The following is a 25672-nucleotide window of genomic DNA, read 5'->3' as shown; positions in this document are numbered from 1 at the left end:
CTGCTAGTCAGTCCCATCCTTCCTGTGAAGAGTAACTCTTCCGTTGTTTGATCCCAGCCCTCAAGTCCATGTCTTTTGGGCCTTAGGGCCTTCCCACCCTGGCCTCTCTGAATCTCCTCCCAATTTTCTGACAACATGGAGTGTGGCAAGTGGTCTGTGCCCCAGAACTTCACCTTGCTCTGACTGCTTGTACTCAAGAATGTACAGTCATTTCCAGGTCCTGTAGGGGACATTTTCCTCTTCCCTGTCCATTTTGTTAGTGCATGCAGACCATGTCAGCCTTTGATTCTGCAGGTGTGGGAACCTGTGCCAATCCACATATTGTTTGGTGGGTGTGCTTTACCTGGGCCTTGCCCGCAGCAGCCTCTTAGACTTTAGAGACTTTAGAGATGTGCTCTGGAGATTTGCAGGAGGAATAGAAGGCAAAATGCCTAGGAAAGGTATAGGGTGAGCATTTTGTAACTAGGAATTTTCATGCTGCTTCTTTTCCCAGTAGCAGTCAACAGAGTTGGAGGATGCAGGGATGTCTGTATTCTTTCATCATCATGAAACAGCCCTAGTGAATGCTGTCCTCTGTTGCTCCATGCAACTTCCCTTTAGCCCTGAGGCCTGCTTTGTCACACATTCTTTTTTGTCAGTTCAGCAGTGTCCATTGGGGGCTAGACAAAGTGGGGGACGGTCCACCACAGGCCCCCTCACTTTTACATGTCTTCAGCTCTTGCTTCTCTCTACTGTCCCTCACTCCTTGGGGACCCTGGCTCCAGGCATCTTTTCTCAAGGAAATGGTCAGAGGTGTAGGCCCTGACTGTCCTGGGGCCAGTGTGCATCTGATGCAAGTTGAGATAGTTGAGATATGGCTCCTCCCCTGGGGAACTCAGGTGTACCTTTGGTGGGAACTACCCAAAATGCATACTCTGGGTGTGATGATCTGATTTCTGGGTAGCCAACCTTCTCCTCTTAGATACACAAAACCCAGATGGCCTAAGTTTGAGGTGGGATGACTTGTGGTGGGCAGTGGGTGAGTCCTGCAGGTTGAGGGTGAAGAAAGGGACAGCTGGTAGCTGTCTTGGACAGAGACTCTCACCCTGGTGGCTTGGGATGAATTGATCTGCTTTTGATCTCTGATGTCAAGCAGGTTTTTTCCTCACGGGTCTTTCTTTGAAGGTTGGACAGATGACTCAAGCTGGCCTGCTAGAGCACCTGAAGCTTGAGAATGTGTCCCTGTCCCACCAGCTGACAGAAACGCAGCACAGGTCCATCAAGGAGAAGGAGCGCATAGCTGTCCAGCTTCAGAGCATCGAGGTAGGACTGTGTCAGTGCTGATTTTTACCTGGTTTTGAGTCCTGTTGGCAAGTGTAAGACATATACATACTCGTAAACATAATTCAAATAAGTAGGCGTGTACATGTGTGTGTATATGAGTGTACTTTTAAAATGATATGTAATACTTGAAAGCATATTTTAAAGCATTCTGTTGTGTAGCCTATAGTGAAACCGTTTAAAGTTTTGGTATCCCATCCTTCGTCTGGCCTGGATGTCCATGGTATTTTGGAGCTCTTCTCTGAACCCCACCATAGTCCAGTAGGTCATTGCCTACTGGAGTTGGAGACGGAGCTGGGCAGAGTAGGTGGGGAGGGAGGGACTTAGTATGTCTTTGTCAGACAGCATTTGAAAGCCCAGTGATAATAGGTGAGTTTTTTGTTAGTTTGCAAGCACTCATCCTGCATTGCTATTCAGTCCTTTAATGCCCATGTGAGGGAATTTCCATTATTGCCACCTGCCTCTACTTGTCATTTCTAGATGTGGAGAAATACAGTAGATTTGACCTGGACCCAAATCCCATTGTCTGTGAGACCCTGGATGATTTCTTTACTTCTCTGAGTCTAGTTTTCTTTTATTTCTTGCTGGGGGTTGAACCTGTGGTCTTGCCCATGTTAGGCAAGCATTTACCACTGAGTCACATCTCCAACCTACCTTACTTTTTCTAATAAAATAGATAGTAAATACTTGCTTAATATCCTTGTTAGAAAAAGTGAAGAAGGCCCAGCATTGTGGTTCATGCCTATAACACCAACACTGAAGAGGCTGAGGCAGGAAGATTGTGAGTTTGAGACCAGTTGCACTACATAGTGAGTTCCAGGCTAGCCTGGAAGTAAGACTCTGTTTTTAAAAAACCAATTAAAAAATAAAGAAAGATAAGAAAAAGATGAAAAGAAAGAAAAAGAAAAATTAAGGAAATGAAAACAGTGTTAAACATCTAAGCAGTGTATAAACAATTGTCTTGTGCTGAGAATGTCATTGGGCTGATTTTGATTCTGACCTTTCGTAGATAGTCACAAACGAAATCAGCTTTCTGGTGGTTTTTCTGGTTTCTTATCTTATTACTTGCACCTGTCCCTTTTCCTGTGTGGATCACACAGCCATTGGCTCAGATAATAGAAGAGAATCATGTCATGTGAACACTAATGTTCAGGGGCTCAGTGTAACAAAATTGAAAATACTTTTGAGTTATAAGCTAACCTTTTTTCCCTAAGAAGTATACTAAGATGTCAACTATATAGTTGGAATGTAAGGAATACCATGTTTGGCCCCTTGGTCCCTTCCGTCTTTTTACCAAGTGGTATCAAGTGGCAGTCTTATCAAAGAGGATATTCCATGTATGACACTATAGAAGCATGTGGTACTGACCTGTCCTCCCATGAGAAACGATGGGGGAGTTTCCTTCATCATTTCCTACAACTTCTTCTTTGTACTTTTCCCCTTTCACCCCAGGCTGTTCTTAAACTCTTGGGCTCAAGTGATTCTCCTGCTATAGCCTCCAAAGTAGCTGGGAGGGTTGTTTGCCTGGTCCTTTCTTGGGTCAGGCCTTGGCCAGCCAGGGTCAGAGCCCCACGTGTCCTGGCGTTTGTCCTATGGAGAGTGGACAAGTGCCAGTCTTTCATACCTCAGCCCCTCAATTTGCAGCTTGTAGACAGGATGGAAATGTGAAGGAGGGGCGTCTTGTGGGGCAGCATGTTCCTTTACAGTCTTCTTTTAAAAAATATTGTTTCCTGGGCCTAGGCTGACATGTTGGACCAGGAAGCAGCCTTTGAGCAGATTCGGGAAGCGAAGACAATGGTAGAGGAAGACTTGCAGAGAAGGCTGGAAGAGTTTGAAGGAGAGCGGGAACAGCTGCAAAAGGTAGCAGATGCAGCAGCATTCTTGGAGCAGCAGTTGGAACAGGCAAGTAGCAATAGCCACCCTGGACCCCAGGTTCACAAAGGCCTCCTGTAGACATGGGTCCAGCCTAGTGTGCACATGCTAGGTTTGTACACAGGTGGCCTGCTTGGCAATGTTGTATCAAGCCATGTTGACAGCTCAGATTTGTGTTGGGTTGTCTGTTGAGTGTGTTTGCAGGGTCACCATCAGGCTGCTACTAGCCTGGCCATGGCATTGCTTCTTTTCATATTCTTCTGTACTAGAATTTTGCATATAAAAAGATACTGCAAGAGTTCATCAGAATTATTTAAATCAGGATAGGGGCATGGCTCAAGTAGTAGAATGCCTTCCTGGAAAGCATGAAGTCTTGAGTTCAAATCCCAGTCCTGCCCAAAAAAAAAATCTATATCTATCCATCTATCTGTCTATATCCTGAACAAGGAAAAAGTACAGATTCTTGCTGCCACATCAAGGACAGCAAGTTAAGTTTATCACCTGTTTCTAGGTGAAATTGATGCTGCATCAGCGAGATCAGCAGCTTACAGCACTGCAGCAGGAGCACCTGGACCTGATGAGGCAGCTCACCTCGACACAGGAGGCTCTGCAGGCCAAGGGGCAGTCCCTTGATGACCTGCAGACGCGCTACGATGAGCTGCAGGCGAGGCTGGAGGAGCTGCAGGGAGAGTCTGCCTCCAGGGAGGACACGATTCGCTTCCTGCAGAACGAGAAGATTGTTTTGGAGGTGGCTCTACAGGCAGCTAGGAGTGACAAAGAGGAACTTGACAGGGGAGCAAGGCGGTTGGAAGAAGGCACTGAAGAGACATCTGAACTTTTAGAGCAGTTGAGACAAGAGTTAGCTGTCAGGTCCAGCCAGGTAATGCAGTCTGCTGGTACTAGGTTGTGAATGAATGCTGACCATTTGGTCCTTTGTTTGGAAACAGGAATAACCCAAGGGAGCTCTAGGGCAGGGGTCCTAGCACCTCACATTGTGCCCTGTGTGAGCCACTGAATGTGGAGGAGTCAGAACTGGGAAACCGGGTTTATTTGAGGCTTTTGAAAATGCCTGCCAAGAATACCAGTCCTTGTTTCTAAGGATGTCTGTCTCAGCTTGAGGAGAAGCTGCAAGAAAATTGGTTTTCTTTCCTCTGCCTGCAGAGATGGTGAGACAAAGCACAGGGCGGGGCATAAAGCCAAAACACTGGGCACAGCATGGGTCCTGGCATGTGAGAGCACAGCCCAGCAAGCTACCATATTTGGGGAACACCACTGTGCTAAAAGCACAACACAGGTCAGATGTAGGCAGACATGTGAAGAATATAGACAGAGTAAAGAAGGGTGTGTGTGCAGCAGGTAGAATTAGTATCAAGGAGTGATTCTGCCTTTAAATACCACTCTTTAAAGACCAAGGGTTAGAAGGATCAGTGGTCTGTCTCCCTTCGCATTAATTTAGAAGGTCTTTAGAAATCTTTACTGTTAGGCTAATAAGAGAGATTTCAGTCACTATTGGTCACTGAGACCAATGTTGAGGTTTTACTGTGTTGTTATTAACAAAGCTACTTGGATGTCCCCTTGGGTTGTGATGATAATTCAAGGAACGTGGAGCATAATGAGGTGGTAGTCCTGTCACAATGGGGATCTGTCTTTGCAACTCTGAAGTCTGTTTCCTGACTTGGGGATGTAGAGCCTCCCAGACACTACCCAAGTACCAGTCCCGTTTGAATGCACCCATGCTCTCAGGTCTCTCTCAGACAGTATGGTCCACACAAGGCTCTGAGGTTTGCTGACCTCAACTCTCTGTTGCCTAGTTTGTCTTTTTGCCCTTTCTGTGGAACTGCATGCAGAATAGAGCAGGTGATGAGATAGTTGGAGGGGATACAAGGCACTTCTTGTACAACCAGAATCTTGGTCCTTCCCAGGATTCCTGAAGAAGCTGAAGATGACCTCCATATTGTAGGAAAGATGGCTCATTTCCTAACTGTGCCCAAGTGATCACTAGGATTCCTCCTCTGAGAGGAGGAATCATTTAGATGTAGAAAACCTTGGCCCTGAACAAACTTTTCCTACCTCTAAGGCAGTGGCCCTGGACAGCATTCTGACTGCTCCCGTCTAAGGTGACTCCAGAGGGGTGCTGTGACCACTGCATAGTGAACTTGTTTCACTGGCACTTCAGGATACTGTCACATAACAGTATGTCTGAGTGTTTCTATCATGTAATGTGGGCCCATGCCCTCCATGCAGAGTGCCATGAGAGCATTTGTGGCATCACAAAAGCGTATTTTGATTCTTCAAAAGCATTTTTTGTTGAGTTCTGGATGTGGCTTGAGTAGAGCACTTGCCTAGCATGCACCTGGGTTCATTCACCAGAATCAAAAAAAAAAAAAACAACTTTTTTTCAATGCTAGAGTAGCATTTCATACACATCTTGTATTCATGAATTCCTGTGGATCTCCCTGTGTAGATCTGACTCAGTCAGCCTGGAGCTGAAACTTTAGTTCTCATAAGATCACAGGTGATTTGGTGGGCTGGTGCCTAACAGGCTTTGGGTGGCAGGGGTATAGGGTTTTATAAATCAAGGTTCACTGAGCACAATCCTGCTCATCCCTTTGTGTAGTGTCTGTGGCTATTTTTGTGCTTCAAGAGCAGAGCTGAGAATCTGTAGCAGACAAGTGGCCTGTGAAGATGAAGGTGTTACCTCACTTGCCTTTCCTGGAAGGGCTTGCTGATACCTGGTCTAGAGCATGTCCTGCCTTGGTCCTTCTCTCACCTCCCTGCCCCCTGTCTTGTCTTTGTGATCTTAAGTGACTGGTGATGTATCTTGCCTGAGTGTCCATCAGGTTATTGGGTCTGGTTCAAGCCCTCCTCCATGAGCTGACTAGGGTTGACTCTTAGGAAATGCCATTGCACACAGGCCTGTTGCCCTCAGGCCTCCTCTGTGCAAACCTCTCCCATAGGTGGAGCACCTGCAGCAGGAGACCAGTTCCCTGAGAAAGCAGACACAGAAAGTAAAGGAGCAGTTTCTTCAGCAAAAGGTAAGACGTGTGGGTTTTCCTTATGTGAAACAAGTGTCAGACTGTGTCCTAAGCAGTCTGTTTGCTTTAGTAGAATAAAACTAGTCAGCAGGAAGGAAGCATCCAGGTCCTCACTGTTTTTAAAGGCACTTCACTGATCTAAGATATTCTACCTCTTTCATCACAGTATATGAGGTCAGCATGCCCTTCCACAGTAAGGAGGGGTGGGTAGGGATCTGTGTGTTTTATTATTAGTATGCAGGTTGTGTTTGCTATATAAAGTAGCTTCGAAAAATCTATAACATGGCCTGATATTAAATGGCTATTGCTAGTTATTCAAGAATTTTACCGATTATTTGGGCGGAACTGGGGTTTGAACTCGGCCTCATACTTGCTAGGCAGGCACTCTACCACTTGAGCCACTCTGCCAGCTCATGGTCTAACAGTAAAACAAATTGTGCTGTACCTAAAAGGCACAGAATGTGAATTCTGTGGAGCCAATGTCTCCTAATGGAGGAATGGCTCTGCTTCCACACTTCTTTGGAAGCACCAGTCAAATGTCTTGCAGGGTCTGAGAGAAGATGACCATTCAAAGCAGTGCTATGAGTAGTGTTTCAGTTTATTACTGAGATACACACAAGAGATTACCTGTCAGAAGCCAAGCACCACAGTTGAAGGGAAAAGACCTTGTCAGATTCCTTTGAAGAGACAACGTGTCCAGGAGGCTGAGTGATACCTCTTGGTAGTTCCTGGATTTGTTAGGGTGTGGCATGTCCCATGACAGAGATGCTCAAACATACTGTCTCTACTAGTATAGGGACTTGGTGGAGAACTGATGAATGTGTTGTCTTCAGTTCATCCTCTGGCTGGGGATGTAGCTCAGTGGTAGAGTACTTGATGAGCATGTATAAGACCCTTAGTTCAATCCCTAGCACTGGAAAAGACAAAATGTTATGTCCTAAATAGATAGTAAACATTTGTTTTTAAAGCTTTTTTATTGCCTAGGGGAATACTCCACCTTGGACACTGGCTTATAATTTGTATCTTGTCTGGCAGGTGATGGTGGAGGCCTACCGGCGGGATGCCACCTCCAAAGACCAGCTCATCAGCGAACTGAAAGCCACAAAGAAGCGGCTGGACTCAGAGATGAAGGAACTGAGGCAGGAGCTAATCAGGCTACATGGAGAGAAGAGGGCTACAGAGGTGGAACACTCACGCTTGCAGAAAGAGGTGTCCCTGGTCCACCAGCAGATGGCGGATCTTGAGGGGCATCTCCAGTCAGTGCAGAAGGAGCGAGATGAGATGGAGACTCACCTGCAGGTCAGTGGAATGAGCTGGATGGTTTCTGTTGAGTAGTGAGGGTTCAGTTGAGTGTGCTTGGTGCTTACTGTTCAGGGTTGGGGTGAGAGGAGCCACTGACTGGGAGATTCTTTTAGAACATGGCCCTCCTGGAGCTACTGTCCTGGTGGGCAGACAGATAAGTCCAGCTGGGATGCCACATGGAAAGGACAAGCAAGGCACTGCCAGGTAAACACTTGGAGACACCACCTTGTGACAGGCTCTCAGGAGCCAGCATTGGAGCCAAGAGCTCCACAAAGTCTTTGCCAGGCAGAAAACCAAGAAAAAGACCTCCACGGAGGCCCTGAGTCCTAGCAGGGCATGGACTGACCATGCCCCCCAGGCAAGCTAGGCTGCTGCAAGCCTAACAGTCTTCTGAGTGCAGTGGAAGCTGCTGGAGGAGGGAGACTGGATGGTGGGTTGGTGAGCTAGAGGTGAGGGATGAAGGGGATGTGGAGATGGAGACCACAGCCTGGACTCCCAGCCAGATGTCCTGCTTTCCCTGGGATGAGAAATCAGGGGAAGGCCAGTAATTTGGGGCGGTGGTGGGCAGGATTGCATGTAATATACTAGAAGTCTTGAAGAGGGCCAAGCTGAGATTCAGGTAGGCAGGTGGCCAATACGTCCCTGCAGAGTCCTTCTTAGCCTCATTTGGAGACTATCAAGCAAATGATGTGTAAGCCCTGGGGTGGCACTGTTAGTGTCAAAAAGAACAGGTAGAGGGAGCCTAACCTGGGGACAGTAGGAGCTGCAGCCACCGGGGTGCTGGTATAAGGGTGCCAGGGCCCAGGACTGAGCAGCATGAGTGAGGCCAGCCCAGTTCTGGGGTGAACCCTTGGCAACACTGACTGATTTGGTTCTGGGAGACTTGTCATACCACACAGCAAGGCCAGTGAGGAAGGGGACATGAAATCCTTCAAACAGCAATTCCCAGTTGGACATGAAGGGGGGCTTTGGAGGCCCAAGGGAGGTGCCTTTCCTATTTTAGTCCATTTTCTCTTGTGCCTCTGATGCTCCTATACATAGTGGCCAGAAACACTTGACCCTGTGAAGTATCCTTTATTGAAAGTAAATGTCTTGCAGTGAGTAGCTTTGCACTGATCACATGCTTTCCTCCTTTTGAAGTCTTTGCAGTTTGACAAAGAACAGATGGTCGCCCTTAGTGAGGCCAATGAGGCACTAAAGAAACAAGTAGAGGAGCTGCAGCAGGAGGCCACAAAGTAAGTCTGCACATAGCGTGCACTCATCAGTGCGGGGCACCAGTCTGCTGAGGGCAGGGAAGAGCTTGCTCCTGCGGGAGCACAGGCTAGACCTGTGTGACCCTGCTCCGTGGACACTGCTGGAGGAGGGGGTTAAAGAGGCAGCCTGCAGTATTAAGTTCCAAGCTTACAATTCAGCATGATTTGGTAGAGTTTATAAATTGATTTGTGATAGCATCTTTTAAAAAAACTTATCCCCCAGTGTTAGGGATGGAACCCAAGGCCTTGCACATGCTAGCCAAAATTCCTCTGCTGAGCTGTATTCCACCCTTGGTGCTTTTGAGACAGGGTCTCACTCTGTAGCTCAGCCTAGTCTTGAACTTGTGATCATCCTGCTGTGCCTCCTGCATCCTAGGGTTATAGGCATGTATGCCTCCCATGCCCAGCCTCCCTTTCTTAATTTTTAATTTTTTTTTTTGGTTCTGGGGATTGAACCCAGCACCTCGAATATGCTAATCAGGTGTTCTACCGCTGAGCTATACCTACACTCTTCACCCAAAACTCTTCTTTTTTAAAAATTGTAATTGGACCTTTTGTGCCAACATTCTTCCACTCTCATTCACTCTCCAGGGACAAGATTTTATTTTGGCAGCACTAGGGTTTGAACTCAGGGCCTTATACTTGCTAGGCAATCACTTTGCCATCTGAGCCATGCCTCCAAGCCCTTTTTGCTTTAGTTATTTTTTCAGATAGGGTCTTGTGCTTTTTGCCCAGACCAGCCTCTAACCAAGAACCTTCTATCTGTGCCTCCTGCACAGCTGGGATTACAGTTATGACCAACCATGCCCTGCTTGTTCTTTGAGATACGGTCTTTTTTTCTGGGGGGCGGGGTCCGGTCTCAAACCATGACCCTTGTATCTTTGCCTTTCAAGTAACTGGTTTTTCAGGTTTGGGCCACTGTGTCCAGCCAGAGGTAACACTCTGGTATTCGTTCTTTACACCCTTTGATGCTCATGGAAACCTAAACACATGTCCCTCATAAACACATACTCGTGTGTATGTTACCTGCATGTGTTGATGGCCTTTTGGATTTTACATTTTTTACATTTTTTATTTTTTGGGAAACAGTCTTTTCTATGTTGCTCAAGCTGGCCATGAACTTGTAATCCCACAGGCTGGATTATAGGCATGGCCACTACACCTGTGATTTCATCATGCATCTGTATGTTGACTTTGTTGCTGACCTTCAAGAATTTTAGGGACATTTCTGTTTGGTGGGAGGGGGCTGTTTCTCTTTGCCTCACAACATCATTTTAAAACCACTTCAAGCTGGTGGAGTGACTCAAGTGGTAGAGTGCCTGCCAGCAAGCGTGAGGCTCTGAGTTCAAATTCCAGTACCATCAAAAAAAAAAAAAAAAACCACCAAAACTTAAATCCACTGAGTGTTGTGCTGCTCTGATGATAGTGATGGATGTGACTTAGTGAACTCATGGAGCTCTTTCTGCTCTCTGCGCTTCAGGAACACCAGGCCATCCTCCTTTCTTCCTACAGCAGCCACACCAGGGCAGGAGCACATTTGCCCTCCTGAGCAGTGGCCAGATTCTGGGAGGAGTCAGAATCTGGGGTTGAGCCTGGGGTCTGAGCACTGCCTACCCCTACAGGGTGAGCTGGAACACCCTGCACCTGGTGTACTAGGCTTCACATGCCAGGAAGTTGGATGGTCAGGTTGGAGGTTAACTCAGTTTCTTCCTCCACATCTCCTTCATTATGTGCCAGGGCCATCACAGAACAGAAGCAGAAGATGAAGCGGCTAGGCTCAGACCTGACCAGTGCCCAGAAGGAGATGAAGACAAAACACAAGGCTTATGAGAACGCTGTGAGCATCCTCAGCCGCCGTCTGCAGGAAGCTCTTGCTGCCAAGGAGGCTGCGGACACAGAACTGAACCAGCTCAGAGCCCAGAGTGTCAGCAGTGGCAGCGACCCCGTTCTACATGTAGGTAAACGCATAACTCTCAATTTGAGTCCTAAAGACTCAAATTTAGGGAAACGACATTTTCTCATCATTCTCTCCCTCTAAGAACCTGTAGAAGGACTTTTAAAAAGTGGGCCAGACTGAAATGTTCAGGCATAATTTCTCTCTCTCTTTTTTTTTTTTTTTTTTGCGATGCTGGGGTTTGAACTCAGGGCCTACACCTTGAGCCACTCCACCAGCCCTTCTCTATGATGGGTTTTTTTTTTTGAGATAGAGTCTCACAAACTATTTGCCTGGGCTGGCTCTGAACCTTGATCCTCCTGATCTCTGCCTCCTGAGTACCTAGGATTACAGGTCTAAGTCACCAGTGCCTGGCCTAGGCATAGTATTTTTTAATAAACTGCTTGGTATATATATATATATATATATATATATATATATATATATATATATATATATATATATATATGCATCTTTAGTGACTTATGTACAGAATCTCATGTGGCCCTCAAAAGCCTATGCAGTCTGCTAAGAGCCTCATTTTCATTCAGGAGGCTCCATGACCTGCAGAAATTCAGCTGCTAGCTGAGGGTGGAGACAGGACCTGCCCCTACACTCTAGTCTCCTTTATGTAGCCCCAGGATTAGGTAAAGGCATGGACTGAGGTTGTGTGGTAGGCCATGCCCACTGGGAGGCTGCAGTGAGGATGTGAGTCCCTCCAGGAGCCAGTGTTTAGCAGAGTCAGGAAACCTTTGGAGGAGGCAATCTTGAGATGGTCTAGAACAAACAAGAGGCTCTAGAGGGACAAGGGGGCATCTTGGATGCGATGTTGGCTGCAAGGAGTTTGGGTTTGGCCTTGCCCGTGGTGGGGAGTGGACCCAGTTACTCTCCTGTGGGCAGGCATGAGTTAGGACAGTAAAGTGGGCCAGGCTGAGAGGTGACACAGCAGGATGAAGGCAGCAGGCCAGGAAATAGTCTGCTCAGACAAGGAGGGGTGGCAGAGTAGGCGGTTTAGGGGTGGGCAAACACATGGAGTAGGTTTGGAGGAATTGGGGCTTGGTGTCAGGGGGGCACATAGAAGGGTTGGAAGTGAGAAGGCTCAGGAATGAGGACTTGCTGGACTCAGTGTGGACAAGTAATAACTTGATCCACTCCTCCTGGCCTTAGCAGCAGTGCATGGAGCCTTTGCTCTTGTGCTGTTACATCAGTGCCACGTGCTGGGAAGGGTGGAAACCCTCGGGCTCCAGGGGCACCCAGGATCCCTGTGACCAGCCTCATCGGTGAGAGGTACACTCCTGGGCTCCCCACATTCTCTCCAGCCTTAAATCTTTTTACCTGAGTGAGTTCATTTGTTACTCATGCTTGGCATTGTGCTTCTTCTCACCTGCAGTTTTCCTCTTATCTCCTGTGCACCTGAGTGTTTGCGTAGAGGAGATTGTGCCATAACATGGTGCTTGCTCATCCCATCGAATAAAGTGAATGATCCTTTCTCGATTCTTTATAAAATGCAAAGGGGCATCTGTTGCCATATTCCTTTCTGCTTGCTTTAGTCCTTTGGGTCCCTAGTGAGGGCAGTAGGGCATGAAATGCTTGGTGGAGCTTATGGCTGAGAACCAGCATGGCCCCCTGAACTTAAAGTCTGGGTTTAGTCTGTGGCATTGCCTCTTGTAAGGCAGTGACCTCCTCAAATTGCACACCTTTTGCTCCTCAATCAGATGAGGCCAGAGAGGGTCCAGAATAGAACCTCTGAGGTAACACGTGGAAAGTGCTTGGATCAAGGCCTGACACCATGGTGGCAGCAAGTGTGTGTGTGTGTGTGTGTGTCTCCATGTGTGTGAGCTTACGTGCGTGGTGTATGAGCACATGTGCTTGATGCAGCGTTGCCTGCATGTGTGCTTGTATGGCCTTTATTACGCCCAGTGCTGCTTACTTGCTATAGATGACATTGTAGTGGATCAGATTTTTTTGTTTTTTCTTTTTTGGTGAGTCTGGACTTTGAACTCAGTTTCAAACTGAACTCAGTTTGAATTTTACACTTACAAAGCATGCACTCCACCAGTTGAGCCATGCCTTCAGTCCATTTGCTCTGCTTATTTTGGAGATAGGGTCTCAGAAACTATTTGCTCAGGTTGACATTGAGCCACAATCCTTCCAATCTCGGGCTCTCCAATAGCTAGGATTATAGGTATGAGCCACCAGTGCTTGGATTTTTTTGTATTTTCAAAACATTTAATCGACAAGGTTATTTTGTTTGTTCTAATGGCACCTTGTGTGTTGCTAGCATGTGTGTGCCATGCAAACCTTTTAAAGGGCTTGTATTGTAAGAATGTGGTCAGGCCAGGTGTGGTGGTACATACCTGTAATCCCCACACTTAGGCCAGGCAGGAGGGTTGTAAAGTTCTTGGACAGCTTGAGCTACACAGCAAGACAAAACAAGAAAATAAAAAAAAAAAAAGCAAATATGAGGCCATGTAGCTTTGTACCTGGAGATACTGACTTAGGGTGTGCAAGGGCCTGTCACAGGCCAGTGACCAAACATGTCATCTTGTCTTGGCTATCAGGAGAAGATTCGGGCCCTGGAGGTGGAGCTGCAGAATGTTGGCCAGAGCAAGATGCTATTAGAGAAGGAACTGCAGGAGGTGATTGCAATGACCAGCCAGGAGCTAGAGGAGTCTCGTGAAAAAGTTTTGGAGCTGGAAGATGAGGTAACACCTTTTCATTGCCAGGCAGAGCCATGGTGTTTGGTCACCTGTTGATCGATGTTGGAGCACATCATTGTCCATGCTCTAGTGAGGAAGATGACAGTAGCAGTCATTTTCAGTTATAGGGATGAATCCTAGGTCACTGGGATTCATACTGGTAATCCTTCTCCTGGTTAGAAGGCATTGGTTGAAAATAAATTCATTTGAACTTTTCATAGAACTCAAAACTCAGCAGAAAGGGGCTCTAGCTTCAGGCAGAGCTAACTGCAGCTTGGCACTGTCACCAAGGGCTCTTGCCATCGACCCCAGCCTACCTGGCAACCTACCTGGCCCCTCTGTCAGGATCCTGGGGAAACTGTCAGTGGCTTCAGGGCTGCATGCTTTCTTTAGCCATGTCTGAGGTTTCCTGAAATGTGTGTTGATGAGATCAGCACAGTTCCATGCCCACCTGCTGAGTTGCTTGGCCCTGGACCAACTTATATGGAAGCCCGTTGTCCCAGGAGAGCAGCCCATCTCTGCTGATACAGCCTGCCAGGTCAAAAGGCAAGGAGAGCAGTTTGTGCTGTGCTTTAGTACTGGCCATTTCTTGTTGAAAACTGTTCTTCTGTTTCTTGTGAGGGTGATGATTCCATCCATGAGAGCATGTAATTTGACAATAACTTTGGTGCATTTCAGCTTCAAGAATCCAGAGGCTTCAGGAGGAAGATAAAGCGTCTTGAGGAGTCAAATAAGAAGTTGGCGCTCGAGTTAGAGCATGAAAGAGGGAAACTCACAGGACTTGGGCAGTCCAATGCAGCTTTGCGAGAACACAACAGCATCCTGGAGACAGCGCTAGCCAAGAGAGAGGCTGACCTGGTGCAGCTGAATCTCCAGGTACCCAGACCCATCTGACAGCTGTAGAGGGAGAATTATGTGGCTGTGTACACTCTTGATGTCTGACCATATCCAGTCATCTTAGCTACTTTCAGAGGAACACGAAATCCTACTTTGAGAGAGGAAGCAGAGGCTCAGAGAATGTAATTAATTTAATTCACAAGCCTGGCTCTCTCAGCTGTAGGGTAGAGCTGGGCTTTGTGTAAAACTGGAGCTTTTAATTGTCACTTGTGGAGTCAGTGTGCCAGGGTCCTTAATCCTTTTCGCATGTTGGACTCCTGGAGGGGCAGACAGTACTGTCCTCCAGTTCTAGCCAGTAGCCTGTGCAGTGGATATTTACCTAAGTCCTCAAGTGGTTCAGAGCTGGGATTTGAACTCTGCCCAGGGTATTACTACAGACCATATTCTTAGCTCCTTTAGTTCCACAGCTGTTCTGTAGATTGGGGCGCAGCCAAGGGCCATGTTGCACCCCTAGCCTTAAAATATCCAGTCATTAGAGTTGAGTAACTTAGGTTTTGCCTAGTTCCTACCACTTTTGTTCTTACTGTGCAGCTTTGCTTGAAGGCATTTGTTTGTAACCCGTGTGACAGTTATGTGTCTTTTGGAGTCCTAGTTGTGTTCTTGAACATGACTCTGTTTCTGCACTCCTGTGAGCTCAAACTTCTGCTTTTGTAGCAGTGTTCTCCAGAGATGGGCTTCTTCCTTCCTTAGCTGTGTCCTCTCTTGTGATGCATTGTGATGTGCGTCATCCTGCTAGGCTCTTTATGGGGTGCTGGCTGTGGAGGGCCCCCACACTGTGTCTCAGGCTCTGTGGTTGTGTAAAATTCTCCTCTTCCTATTTCTCATTCCACATTGCACTCTAGGTGCAAGCAGTTCTGCAGCGCAAAGAAGAGGAGGATCGCCAGATGAAGCAGCTTGTCCAGGCCCTACAAGCCTCGTTGGAGAAAGAAAAGATGGAAGTGAACAGCCTCAAGGAGCAGGTGTGTGGCCAGCTTCCAGCTAGTTTCAAATTCATAGAACCTTCTGCGAGGTATTTTCACTGCCTACAAAATTACATGGGTACCCTTCACACTTACATGTCCACTTTCCTCCAGGGAGAAGAGTTCTCTTCATGGGGTTGTGGTAACAGAGGCTGCAGAGATTAAATGACCAAGCCACATGTATATGCACATGCAGTCGTTTCTGGGAAAAACATGTCCTCTGTAATGCTGAGTTTAAAAAGCATACTTCTTGTTTGTGTTAAGAATCAGACAAAAAGATTGCAGCATGGCTCATGTGGTATTGTGCTTGAGCACAAGGCTCTCAGTTCAATTCCTGGTATTGCAAAAGAAAGGAAGGGAGGGAGGGGAAAGCAGGAAGGAAAGAAGGAAGGGAAGAAGGCAGGAAGGAAGTATGAAGGGAGGGAAAGCAGACAAGAGGCTGGGCATGGTGGTACAGGCCTGTAATCCCAGCACTGTGGAGGCTAAAGAGAATATATCTACCCTGGGCTACATAGGGAAGCCCTGTTTCAAAAACAAAAAAGGCAAATGGCTATGTACAGCATCCTCAGTGTAAGGAGCTGTCTTTCCGTGTCTGGCTCTTCCCACACTCCAGGTGTTTGCTGATCTTGTCAGGTAAATCCCTACAGTACAGGCCTAAGCTAATCCCTGTGCATCCCATCACAGTCCCTGATCCTCACAACTTCTTCCTTAGAATGTGACCCTTCTGGTGATACCCAAGTGCCCAGCACAGATGCTCAGGCCACTTGTTGGGTGTGCTTTTGGTTTCTAGGAGGAACACAGGGAATAACTGTGATTGTCTCTGGAGAAATGTGGGAAGTGACACCTCATTTTACCTTTAAACTCTGGATTACCTTACAAATTGTAATTAGTTTTCACAACTCAAAAGGTTTTTTTGTTTTTTTTTTTGTCTCACTGGGGTTTGAACTCAGGGCCTCACACTTGCTAAGCAGGTACTCTACCACTTGAGCCACTCCACCAGCCCACAACTCAGACTTTTTAACCTAAGCATAAAGTCTTTACTTCTTATGACCTACAATTTTCCACATTGTATAAAAATGTCTCTATGATGATTTAATAGGGATGAAAAGTAAAGTGTTCTTGGACTGGAGGTGTGACTCAAGTGGTAGCATACTTGTTTTGCAAGTGCAAAGCTCTGAGTTCAAACCCCAGTCAAACCAAAATAATAATAATGATATAATAACAAATTTTTAAAAAGGAAAGGGTTCTTTATTTGGTAAAATTATTTTCATGTAAGCAATAGTTTGGTTTGCTCATAGCCCACACTGGCTTATTTGTGTAGACCTTGCTTGGGATTGCTGCTCGTAATGGTGCTGTGCTGATGTTGGTAACCTTCCTTTCCCCCAAGTGTGTCTTTTGCTCTGTGTTTAGGTAATACTAGGAAATTCAGAGCAAAAAGTGCTGGGAGGAAATGATGTCTACATGACTTTCCATTTCTTTTTCTAAGAAAAGTTGTGAATGGTGCTTAATTTTTTCTCACAGTGCATTTGGGCTTTTTGCCCTGGTTGTAACAGTAGTAAGTGGTAGTAAAACATTTTAAAAAGTATAAAGATTAAATGAAGTATAGATCACCTTGAATATCTACCTAATGATGACAATGTCAATATCTTCTATAGGAGTTGTTTTGGGCCTCCCACATGCAAGCAAGACCCTACCACTGATCCACACCCCAGCTTGGAGTTGGAGTCAGAGCTCTTAAATTGATCTGTCACATACTTTATATATATATGTGGGGGGGGGTGTGTTTGCTAGTGAGATTAGATAAGAAAACTAAATTATTAGAAAGTAAAATGAAATTTTTGTGATACTCGTGAGAATTTACTTCTCTTTTTGCAAACTTTGAATCCATTGTTGGCTCTGACAAGCAGCAGACTTTCTAAAAGGAGGCCAATTACATCATAAATAGAATTACACCTTCTTTACAGTTAGGTGATGTGATGGAAAAGCAGATTACTCTCAAAATGTAGGAACTGCTAGTAAACTTAACTAGGAACAACACGTGTACTTGAAGACTATAAGAACTATTTAGACTAAGGAAATTGTGAGCACATGTGTTCATTCAGTGGTGACCAGTAGCCACATGTTATTGGTTCTCTGTGCTGAGCATCACAGCACATGATCTTTATTGGGAACTTGATCTTGGGGGTGCACAAGAGTACCTAGGACCCACGTTGATTTGGGAGGGGTTTTGACCCCAGTCCTTGGAGCATTAACATCAGCTTCCTGCCCTCCTTCCAGGTGGCTGCTGCCAGGATGGAAGCTGGACATAACCGCCGCCACTTCAAAGCAGCCTCACTGGAGCTGAGTGAGGTGAAGAAGGAGCTGCAAGCCAAGGAGCATTTGGTGCAGACGCTGCAAGCTGAGGTCAATGAGCTCCAGTGAGTGCCTGGGGCTCATGAGGGAAGCCCAGAGCTAGCCACTGTGGCCTCCTTGATGGCTGTATGCCATACATGTCCTGGTGCAAGCAGAGCTGTCAGGGTCTTTCCCCCATCTTTAATTCACATTCAACATGGCAAAGGTCACTATCTTCTACTAAAATGTTCAGTACTTTGGGGGCAAATCAAAGGAGCAGAATATCTGACTCTGCCTCAAGAAGCCTGAGCTTAAGGCTTCCCATGGTCCCTCCCCTCCTTGCTTGTCTTTCTGGAACAGAAAGACTCCCCATCTGAGCACCCCAAGGTCTATGTCCTGAGCACCATTTCAGCTCCATACTAGTGCAGCCCTGAGTCAGACACACAGGGCCAGATAGGTCTGGAACTGCACACCCCTCTACCTACCAGCAACCATAGAGGCCTCTGCTCATGTGCAAGTCCCCTGTTCTTAATTGTGTGGACAAAGTGAGTCTCCCAGAGGGCTTTGTGGAGTTAACTGAGGTGGATCATTGTAAGCACCCCAGAACAGTCTGGGTCTCACAAGGGCTGCTGTGGTTCACAGTTCAATCTTGGGGCAGGGGGCAAATTGGGAGATACTACCATTTCATTTTTTAAAAAATCATTTTTATCAGTGTACAAGTTACATAGCGGGGGGTTTCGTTATAACTACCATTTCATTCTTAACCGTTTTTTTTTAATGCCAGAATTCGAGAGGGGAAACATTCCCAAGAAATAGCACAGTTCCAGACTGAGTTGGCAGAGGCCCGGACCCAGCTGCAACTCCTGCAGCAGCAGCTGGATGCACAGCTGAGCCATCAGCCCACAGGAAGCCAAGAGGTAATAGCTGGGCCCCCAGTCCAAGCTCTGTCTGTTCAGAGAGAAACTTACTATTTTTTTTCTAAATATAATACTTAAAAGATGAGCAAAAATAACTGTGGAACCATTTTCCGGTATAAGAATGTCACTTCAAAATTGTCTTGATCTTCTGCCTTTTTGCCTTTAGATGGAAAATCTCAAATGGGAGTTGGATCAGAAAGAGCGAGAAATCCAGTCCTTGAAGCAGCAGCTGGACTTGACAGAGCAGCAGGGCAAGAAGGAACTGGAGGGAACACAACAGTCCTTGCAGGTGCTGTCCCTGTCCCCCGGTTCTGGACAACACTCCACCAACTAGTGATTGGATACCACTCCTTGGCTACTGTGCTGAGTACCAGCCAGGCAGTGTGCTTTGTGCTTAACAAGAGTTCTCACTGAATGGATGTCCCTGCCAAACCATTCTGAAGACATTGTTCCCATTTCATAGTAGGCTCAGCATGGTCACCTGGTCCAGTTCACACAGCTGGATGGAGGTGGAATTGAACCTGGAGCCCAGGCTCCATCCCTCTGCTAATCCTTGTGAAATGTGCCAGGAACATGACTTTTTGAGTCCAGTAAATGGGGGTGGGGGTGGAGTGTATCTGTGATATGTCCCAGTTTCTGATGAACTTCTCCACGGAGCTCCATGTGCAGCCTTCACTGGCCAGGAAAAGGATCAGAAACGTAACTTGCCAAGATTCCTCACTTGTAAACAAATGGCTTGAATCAGTTAGATTTGGTTTATGTGGTTTCGTAGGAATGTTAGACTTAACTCTGTTAGCTCACGTTGGAATTTAAACAGATTCTTGGATTGGTTGTGGAAGGCACCCATGCAGACATTGCCGGTTTCTAGTCAGATGCTGTGAAACTTGAGTAAGACTATTGAGGGTGTGATTTGTCACTGGATCTGTCGCAATATAGACTTAACTGGAAGTGCCCGAAGATGGCAATGTCTCATACCTGTCCTATGGAACTCAGTCTTCAGACCAGTATACAAACTAAGAACTTAAAAGTGTATTTAAAAGCCTGTAGCTTTTAAAAATCTGGATTCCGTTTTCTTAGAATATCAAGTCTGAGTTGGAGGTGGTGCAGGAAGATCTGTCTGTGACCCAAAAGGATAAATTTATGCTTCAAGCTAAAGTGTCCGAACTGAAGAACAGCATGAAGACTCTGCTTCAGCAGAACCAGCAGCTCAAGCTAGACCTCCGTCGCGGTGCAGCCAAGGTGGTATTGAGACCGTGTGCCTTCTGGGTCAACTGACATCTCCTGTGTGTGGGTTAGTTTGGGCAGGATGCTGACAGGTTTTCTAGTCATTCACACATAAGTAGATGTATTTAGCTAACTTTGAACAACTGCTGTGTAAAATTTAATAATAGATAGAATGTTCTGCTTAGACAGTAGACCAAATCATTTATTTGTGGTGCCTTTTACAATAGAATGTTTGCTTCTTTTCATAAGTTCAAATACCATTTTGTTGTAGTACACTTTTAAAACAAATGGAGGAATGGTTTGTGATGGAACAGCCCTGTTGTTTTGCCACAGTGGGAGTCCCACATTGCTATTGACAGCCCTTGGATGTTGACATACCTGGCAGGTTTTCTAGGCAGTCTGCATAAATATTGTCCAGGTGCAGATGCAAAGAAGTCTTTCAGATGCAAGTTCTGATTGTCACATTTATTTAGCATCATTTATACCTATGGAAAGGCTTTTATGTCTTAGATAAAGCGGCCTGATGAGTTGGAAAATCTTCCTAATTTCTTACAGAAGCTTAGAGTTGAGGCTGTGGGTCTCTGGAAACTCCCGTGGGAGAGCTGTAGTTTTAGGTCCAGCTGTGTCCTGAGAAGGGTAGGCCTAAGTTTCTTGTGCTTAGCTACGTTCTGTAGGAGTAAAGCTGTTGACCAGCCATCTGGAGTCCTGTGTCAGTGAGGCTGTGCTCACTGTCGTGCGGGGGGCCTCTTCCTATGGTGGAAGCCTGTCTAACTCAGGTTGGGATAGTGGTGATCGATGAAGGGACTTGGAAGAGCTAATGATGTATTTTTACAAACAGAGGAAGGAGCCAAAAGGAGAGGCCAGCTCCTCCAGCCCTGCAACACCCATCAAGATCCCTGACTGCCCCGTCCCAGCCTCGCTGCTGGAGGAACTGCTGCGCCCTCCACCTGCTGTGAGCAAGGAGCCCCTCAAAAACCTGAACAGCTGTCTGCAGCAGCTCAAGTATGATCTGTATTCTGTACTCCTTTTCAATTAGCCTTTGAAAATGAATGACATATTTAACTTGGAGGGATCTCTCCTGTGACCCCCATGGAGTGCCAGCAGCACTGTTAGGAAGGTGGGGCTTCTTACAGGAATGACATCTAGGTCCATGTTGTAAGGAGAAAATGGTAGTGTATCTACTCTGATGAACCCTAAGAAGCTGAAGGCGAGGTGTTTTGCACCTGTCAACTCCGGACTGAGCTTTCTGGCTTGGGGCAGAAGAGGCCAATGTCATGGGGGATGGCCATGTAGGGTCAGCACAGACAGGTGACCCTATGAGTGGAAGTCATGTGTGATGCTTGCCTCAGGTGACAGCTTCCACACAGGACTTGGTTAGTGTCAGGCCCTTGGGTCTAGGTCTTTCATAAGTGTCTTCCTGAAGCAAAAGCCCAAGCCAGATAGGCTTGCTTCTGCCCAGAGTGGAGAAAACTGCCAAAAGCCCTAGCCTTCTGTGATCTCAGTTGGTATTGCTAGTCTCTGATAGAGATTTATTGGCCTTTGAGGGCAGCACACATCTCAGTGAGCCAACTGTATCTAACTCTAGCTTGTTAGAGGAGGCTGTGGACCGGGGGTGGGGGGGGCATTCTTCCTGGCCCACATGTGATCAGGTTTTTCCTTTGCTTTCTTCCAACTCCCTAGGCAGGAGATGGACAGTTTGCAGCGCCAGATGGAGGAGCATACCATCACTGTGCACGAGTCCTTGTCCTCATGGACTCAGGTGGAAGCTACCCCAGGACAGCACACTCACCCCAGGGGAGACACAGAGCCACATGGTCAAAGCAGGGCTCCCAGAGAAGGGCTGGACCAGTGACCATCACTGTCTTTACCACCGAGTGTGTGCAGCTATGTGAAGAAATGTTGTTTTGTCAATGTTATTTATTTGATCGTGTGTTCTACATTTTTCTGAGATGAGGTTTAAGTTTTGCTTTTGCCTTTTAGGGGTAAAATAACAGAGAGCCAAGGATTAGAGAAATAGTCATTTGAAATCATAACTTGCTTTTCCCATGAAATGACCAAATCTTAGAAATGTAGTTAGGCTTCAGTGAGGAGTGTTTGAAGTGTCTGATGGGTTATTTTCAGGAGGAGGCCTCTTACAAGTGGTGACAGACATTATGTCTGAGTGTGGTACCAGCAGCCAGGCCCTGATAGGAACTTTGCACAGCAGGGTCCTTGGGCAGCAGCACCTGGAAAGGCTGGGGTGCCATTTCTCATCTTTTGTTCATTAAGAGCTATGCTTTCCTGCAGAAATGTTTTATTTGCACCTTTGACTTGTTATTTCATTTGTTTTTCAATAGCCATCCCACCATAGGATATGTATATAAATACGGAAGATCTTTTCAAAGCATATGCCTGTATTATTTAAGAAGGACCTAATTGTCTTTTTATTGATTGCCTTTTGAAAACTTATTGGGAAATGTACATGTAGGGTTTAGGGATGTCAGTCAAAATCTTGTATTTTAAAAAATATATTTTATTTACTCTAAAACCAAATATTCTTGCAGAGAAAAGGTTCCTTGTTTTAATTTTCTTGAGGGTCTTTTCTGCTGCCAGTGTCTTTGTAAGTTCATAACCCTGACCTGTTAGGTCATTAGTCTTGTGTGGTCCCACCTACCTTGGCTGACCACCAGGCAGGAGCAGGTTGGACCCTTGATCAGACCCAGTGGTCACAGGAGATGCAAGGGCACTGAGGTCCCTACACACTAACCTGACACTTGGGGAGAGCAGGGGAGGAGGAGGCTCTAACCCATCTGTGGCTTGTAGACTGCACTCTGTGTCCCACTAATGCCTGTCGGCATGGTCATCAGGAGAGGTCCTGGATCCCTGGTGGATACCAGCATCACCTGCAGTCAGACCTGATGTCTGCAAGAGGGCTGTAGTGTTCCCTTGAGAAACAGGAAGTTCAAAGACAGATGCCTTGCTTGAAGTCAGCACCAACTATGTGAGATGTTACTGGGGTATGTTTCCCACCTAAGATATTAACAGTGCAGATGCTGATTGACTAGAAGAGTTGAGGTCTTTAAATTTCCCCTAGTTTGCTAAGAAAATCTGAAATAAAATTTATCTTTACAATTTAGAAGCGAGAGAGAGAGAAGGGGTCCAGCAGAACTGCTGGTCTGAAAGTGAAGCCCAGCTAGCTTGTGTTGGTAGATTATCTGTATCTACTTTATGGAGAAAACTATGGAATTTTTAAGATGACTGTGTTCTCTTGTAATAGAGTTTTAGAAGGGTGATTGATGTGGTTAAAGTAGCATTAGCCACAGAGATGTCTGCTGTAAAAATATTCTCTACCGAGTATCAGAACTTTTAAAATGTGTGTATCATTTGTACAGGGTTGATCTTGAAATGGTACTTGGAAAATTCTTTATAAATATTCCCTACTTTTTAAGTTGGAAATTGCTTTTTGACTATGTTGTTCTTGCAGCAATAGAAAAGAAATATGGTAATTTACATTCTTATTTATTTTGGTTGTATTATCTTTTGTTTTGGTTTTAAAACCAAGAAATAACACTTGGGCTTGTTCTGTGGCAGAGCTGCTTTCTCCCTCCATGCTTGGAGGTTTTTGAGTGGATGGGTTTACTGGTTTTTTTTTTCTCTTAGGAAAGGATAAACTAATTCTGAATTTATTCATCAAGTGAAAGCCTATCTCTTGTCCTCATCCATTTTCCTTTCTTCACTGTCCAGAGTGTGCATGCATGCATGCATGCCCTCAGAAATGGCAACTCCTTGTGGCTTTGCCACCTCCTACGTGGGTCTCCTCGCCAGGGCCCTCTTGGTTCCATGAAGGCCTGTCCTGTCCTGGCTCCAGCCTCTGTCCTTCTTTAAGTGTCGATGTCTTCATGCAAACCTGCAGTTCTGGATCAGAGGCCTCCTGCACAAAGGTGGCACTGCCTTTAAAGTTCCTTAAAAGTCACCTCAAAGAGAAGTTGGATTGCCTGTTTTTTTTTTTTTTTTTTCTTTTTTCCTATCTCCAGGGGACTCTACTGCACTTCTACCTCCCAGAACTAGATTCTTGAGTGAATACAGGTTGAGTTATTGTTGTCCCTTTGGGCAGAAGTGGGAATTGTGGGGTTTAGTGATAGAAGCAGCAGTCAGGTCTGGAATATTCTTTTGTAAGACAGGTTTGTCATTACCTTACATTTGTGTACATTATCACAATGTCCTGTTGCAGGAGTGTTCACTTTGGCACTTAACGTTGTCATTACTTACTTTTCTTATGTTAAAAACCACTTACGGTATTGTGGTTGCCATTGTTCTTCCTCATGGTTCATGTCAGATGCCACGGACCTTACAGATTTATTCACTCTTGTTCTTATCTTTGGAAGGTGTAACAGACAATGATTTCGGTAGTATGAGAGACTGACTCCTGGGTCCAGGGAATGGGTCTGGCCCTCTCAGAAGACAGATTTTGTGCTCTGCATCAGGAAGCTTGTGTTACACTCTTCCTCAAAAAACTTAACTCTTCTTGCTATAGGAATATTGGAAATGTCACTGGCCTACAAAGTCACCATATCCCTATTTCCATGAATATTTCTGTAAACAAAAATTGTCATGTTTAAAGATTCTGGAAGTAAAAGGGACCAGAATATTTGAAAGGAAAATGTCCCAGAGCCTTCCTTCTAAGGACTCCAGTGACATGAGTAATACTGTGGTGTGAGACATTCTGAGCTGTAACCTAACAAGCTTAGTGACTCGAAGTTCTGGCAAATCTCATTCTGTGGAGGTCTCAGGTTTGGATAGGATCCATGGGTTGATGTTTTAGAGGGTCTTAAAAATTCAGCAGTTTTGAGTTTCTGATTTCTATAAAAAACATTTCCTCACAAAAAGGGAGTCCTCAGGTTGGGGCTTTCCAGGGAAAGGTGTCACCATGTATAACAGATTATAACTTTAAAAAGCATGTTGATTTTTTATGAATCTAAGCGTGCTTGAGAACTCCTTAAATTTTGTGCAATAAACTATTTTTTTGGTAAAGGTTTTCATATTTCACCGGGGTTTCATTTTAGCATTTGTGTTTTGTCATATTTGCGAGTTACTTTATCATGTTGTTACATACCCTGCTCAAATGTATGTTTTGAAAGAGAATTCTATTCTGCCAAGGTCTGAGGCGGAATGAGAAATGTAATTCCTTGTTGTTTAGACTAGGCAAGAGAAGCATGTAACCATGTCTTCCTCATATACCATGGGCAAGAAACACCGAAGAGAAACATGTTTAGGAAGGCAGAGGATTTCAGGAGCCTGTCTGCTTGATGTTTCCTGTGCTGCTCTTATCGCCCAGCCACTGGCCTCTGCTGGGTCCGTCCTGGTAATGTGTGGATCCTGACTCTCACATCGCAGCACTGTAACTTCCCAATTCCTCGTCTTTTTATTTGTCCCTTATTTTTGATCAATAAGAGTTAGTCAGATGTAGTTCTCTGCTAAATGTTACTATTAATAACCTGCAACTTTTTTAAATACAAAAAAGGAAAGAAGTCATAGATTTGACTTTGACTCTATTTTATTAGCGGCTCTAACCAAGGGTCAGGTGATTACTATATAATCTAAGTGAAAATTGTGAAAATTCCCTAACCACTGTTCTCAATAGCCATTAAGTCTTACATGTGTGAACTTTTCTTTTTTTTTGTCAAGTTGCTAGGCATTGCAAGCACTGAAGAAGCTAGTTGCCTGTTTTATTTTTAAGCTGTTTCTAGTTTTTCAAATAGATGTTCTGTTCTCTATCCTCTTAGGATAGAGGTCCTGTGAGAGTGGCTTAGGTATGGATAATGGGCAACTGCTTCCTGGCTCAGAGTTGGCAAGCACTGTCAGGGATCACTGATGGGAAGTTGACCAGGTTGCTCAGAAGCCTGATAACTCATGCAGATTATGGGGGGACTATAAAATGGGTATACTATATA

The 25672-nt window shown here is 45.7% G+C and overlaps 1 protein-coding gene across 5 annotated transcripts in view; it reads left to right on the top strand.

Moving 5' to 3' along the window:
* Window positions 1–24756, top strand: part of Golga3 (golgin A3) — a 41760-nt gene extending 17004 nt beyond the window's left edge. For all 5 annotated transcript variants that reach the window (XM_074060884.1, XM_020163521.2, XM_020163520.2 and 2 more), the window contains 16 exons: window positions 1165–1302; window positions 3061–3222; window positions 3704–4072; window positions 6150–6227; window positions 7263–7526; window positions 8670–8764; window positions 10520–10736; window positions 13277–13420; window positions 14093–14290; window positions 15154–15270; window positions 17548–17687; window positions 18386–18518; window positions 18685–18807; window positions 19596–19757; window positions 20581–20744; window positions 21423–24756. In XM_074060884.1, coding sequence (XP_073916985.1) covers window positions 1165–1302; window positions 3061–3222; window positions 3704–4072; window positions 6150–6227; window positions 7263–7526; window positions 8670–8764; window positions 10520–10736; window positions 13277–13420; window positions 14093–14290; window positions 15154–15270; window positions 17548–17687; window positions 18386–18518; window positions 18685–18807; window positions 19596–19757; window positions 20581–20744; window positions 21423–21594 — 2676 coding nt within the window. In that variant the 3' untranslated portion in view covers window positions 21595–24756. The remainder of the gene's footprint in view (window positions 1–1164; window positions 1303–3060; window positions 3223–3703; window positions 4073–6149; window positions 6228–7262; window positions 7527–8669; window positions 8765–10519; window positions 10737–13276; window positions 13421–14092; window positions 14291–15153; window positions 15271–17547; window positions 17688–18385; window positions 18519–18684; window positions 18808–19595; window positions 19758–20580; window positions 20745–21422) is intronic.
* The last annotated feature ends 916 nt before the right edge of the window (window positions 24757–25672 follow it).

The sequence above is a fragment of the Castor canadensis genome, chromosome 18, assembly GCF_047511655.1.
Source record: "Castor canadensis chromosome 18, mCasCan1.hap1v2, whole genome shotgun sequence".
Classification (NCBI taxonomy): domain Eukaryota; kingdom Metazoa; phylum Chordata; class Mammalia; order Rodentia; family Castoridae; genus Castor; species Castor canadensis.
This window is presented reverse-complemented; position numbering and strand designations above follow the sequence as displayed.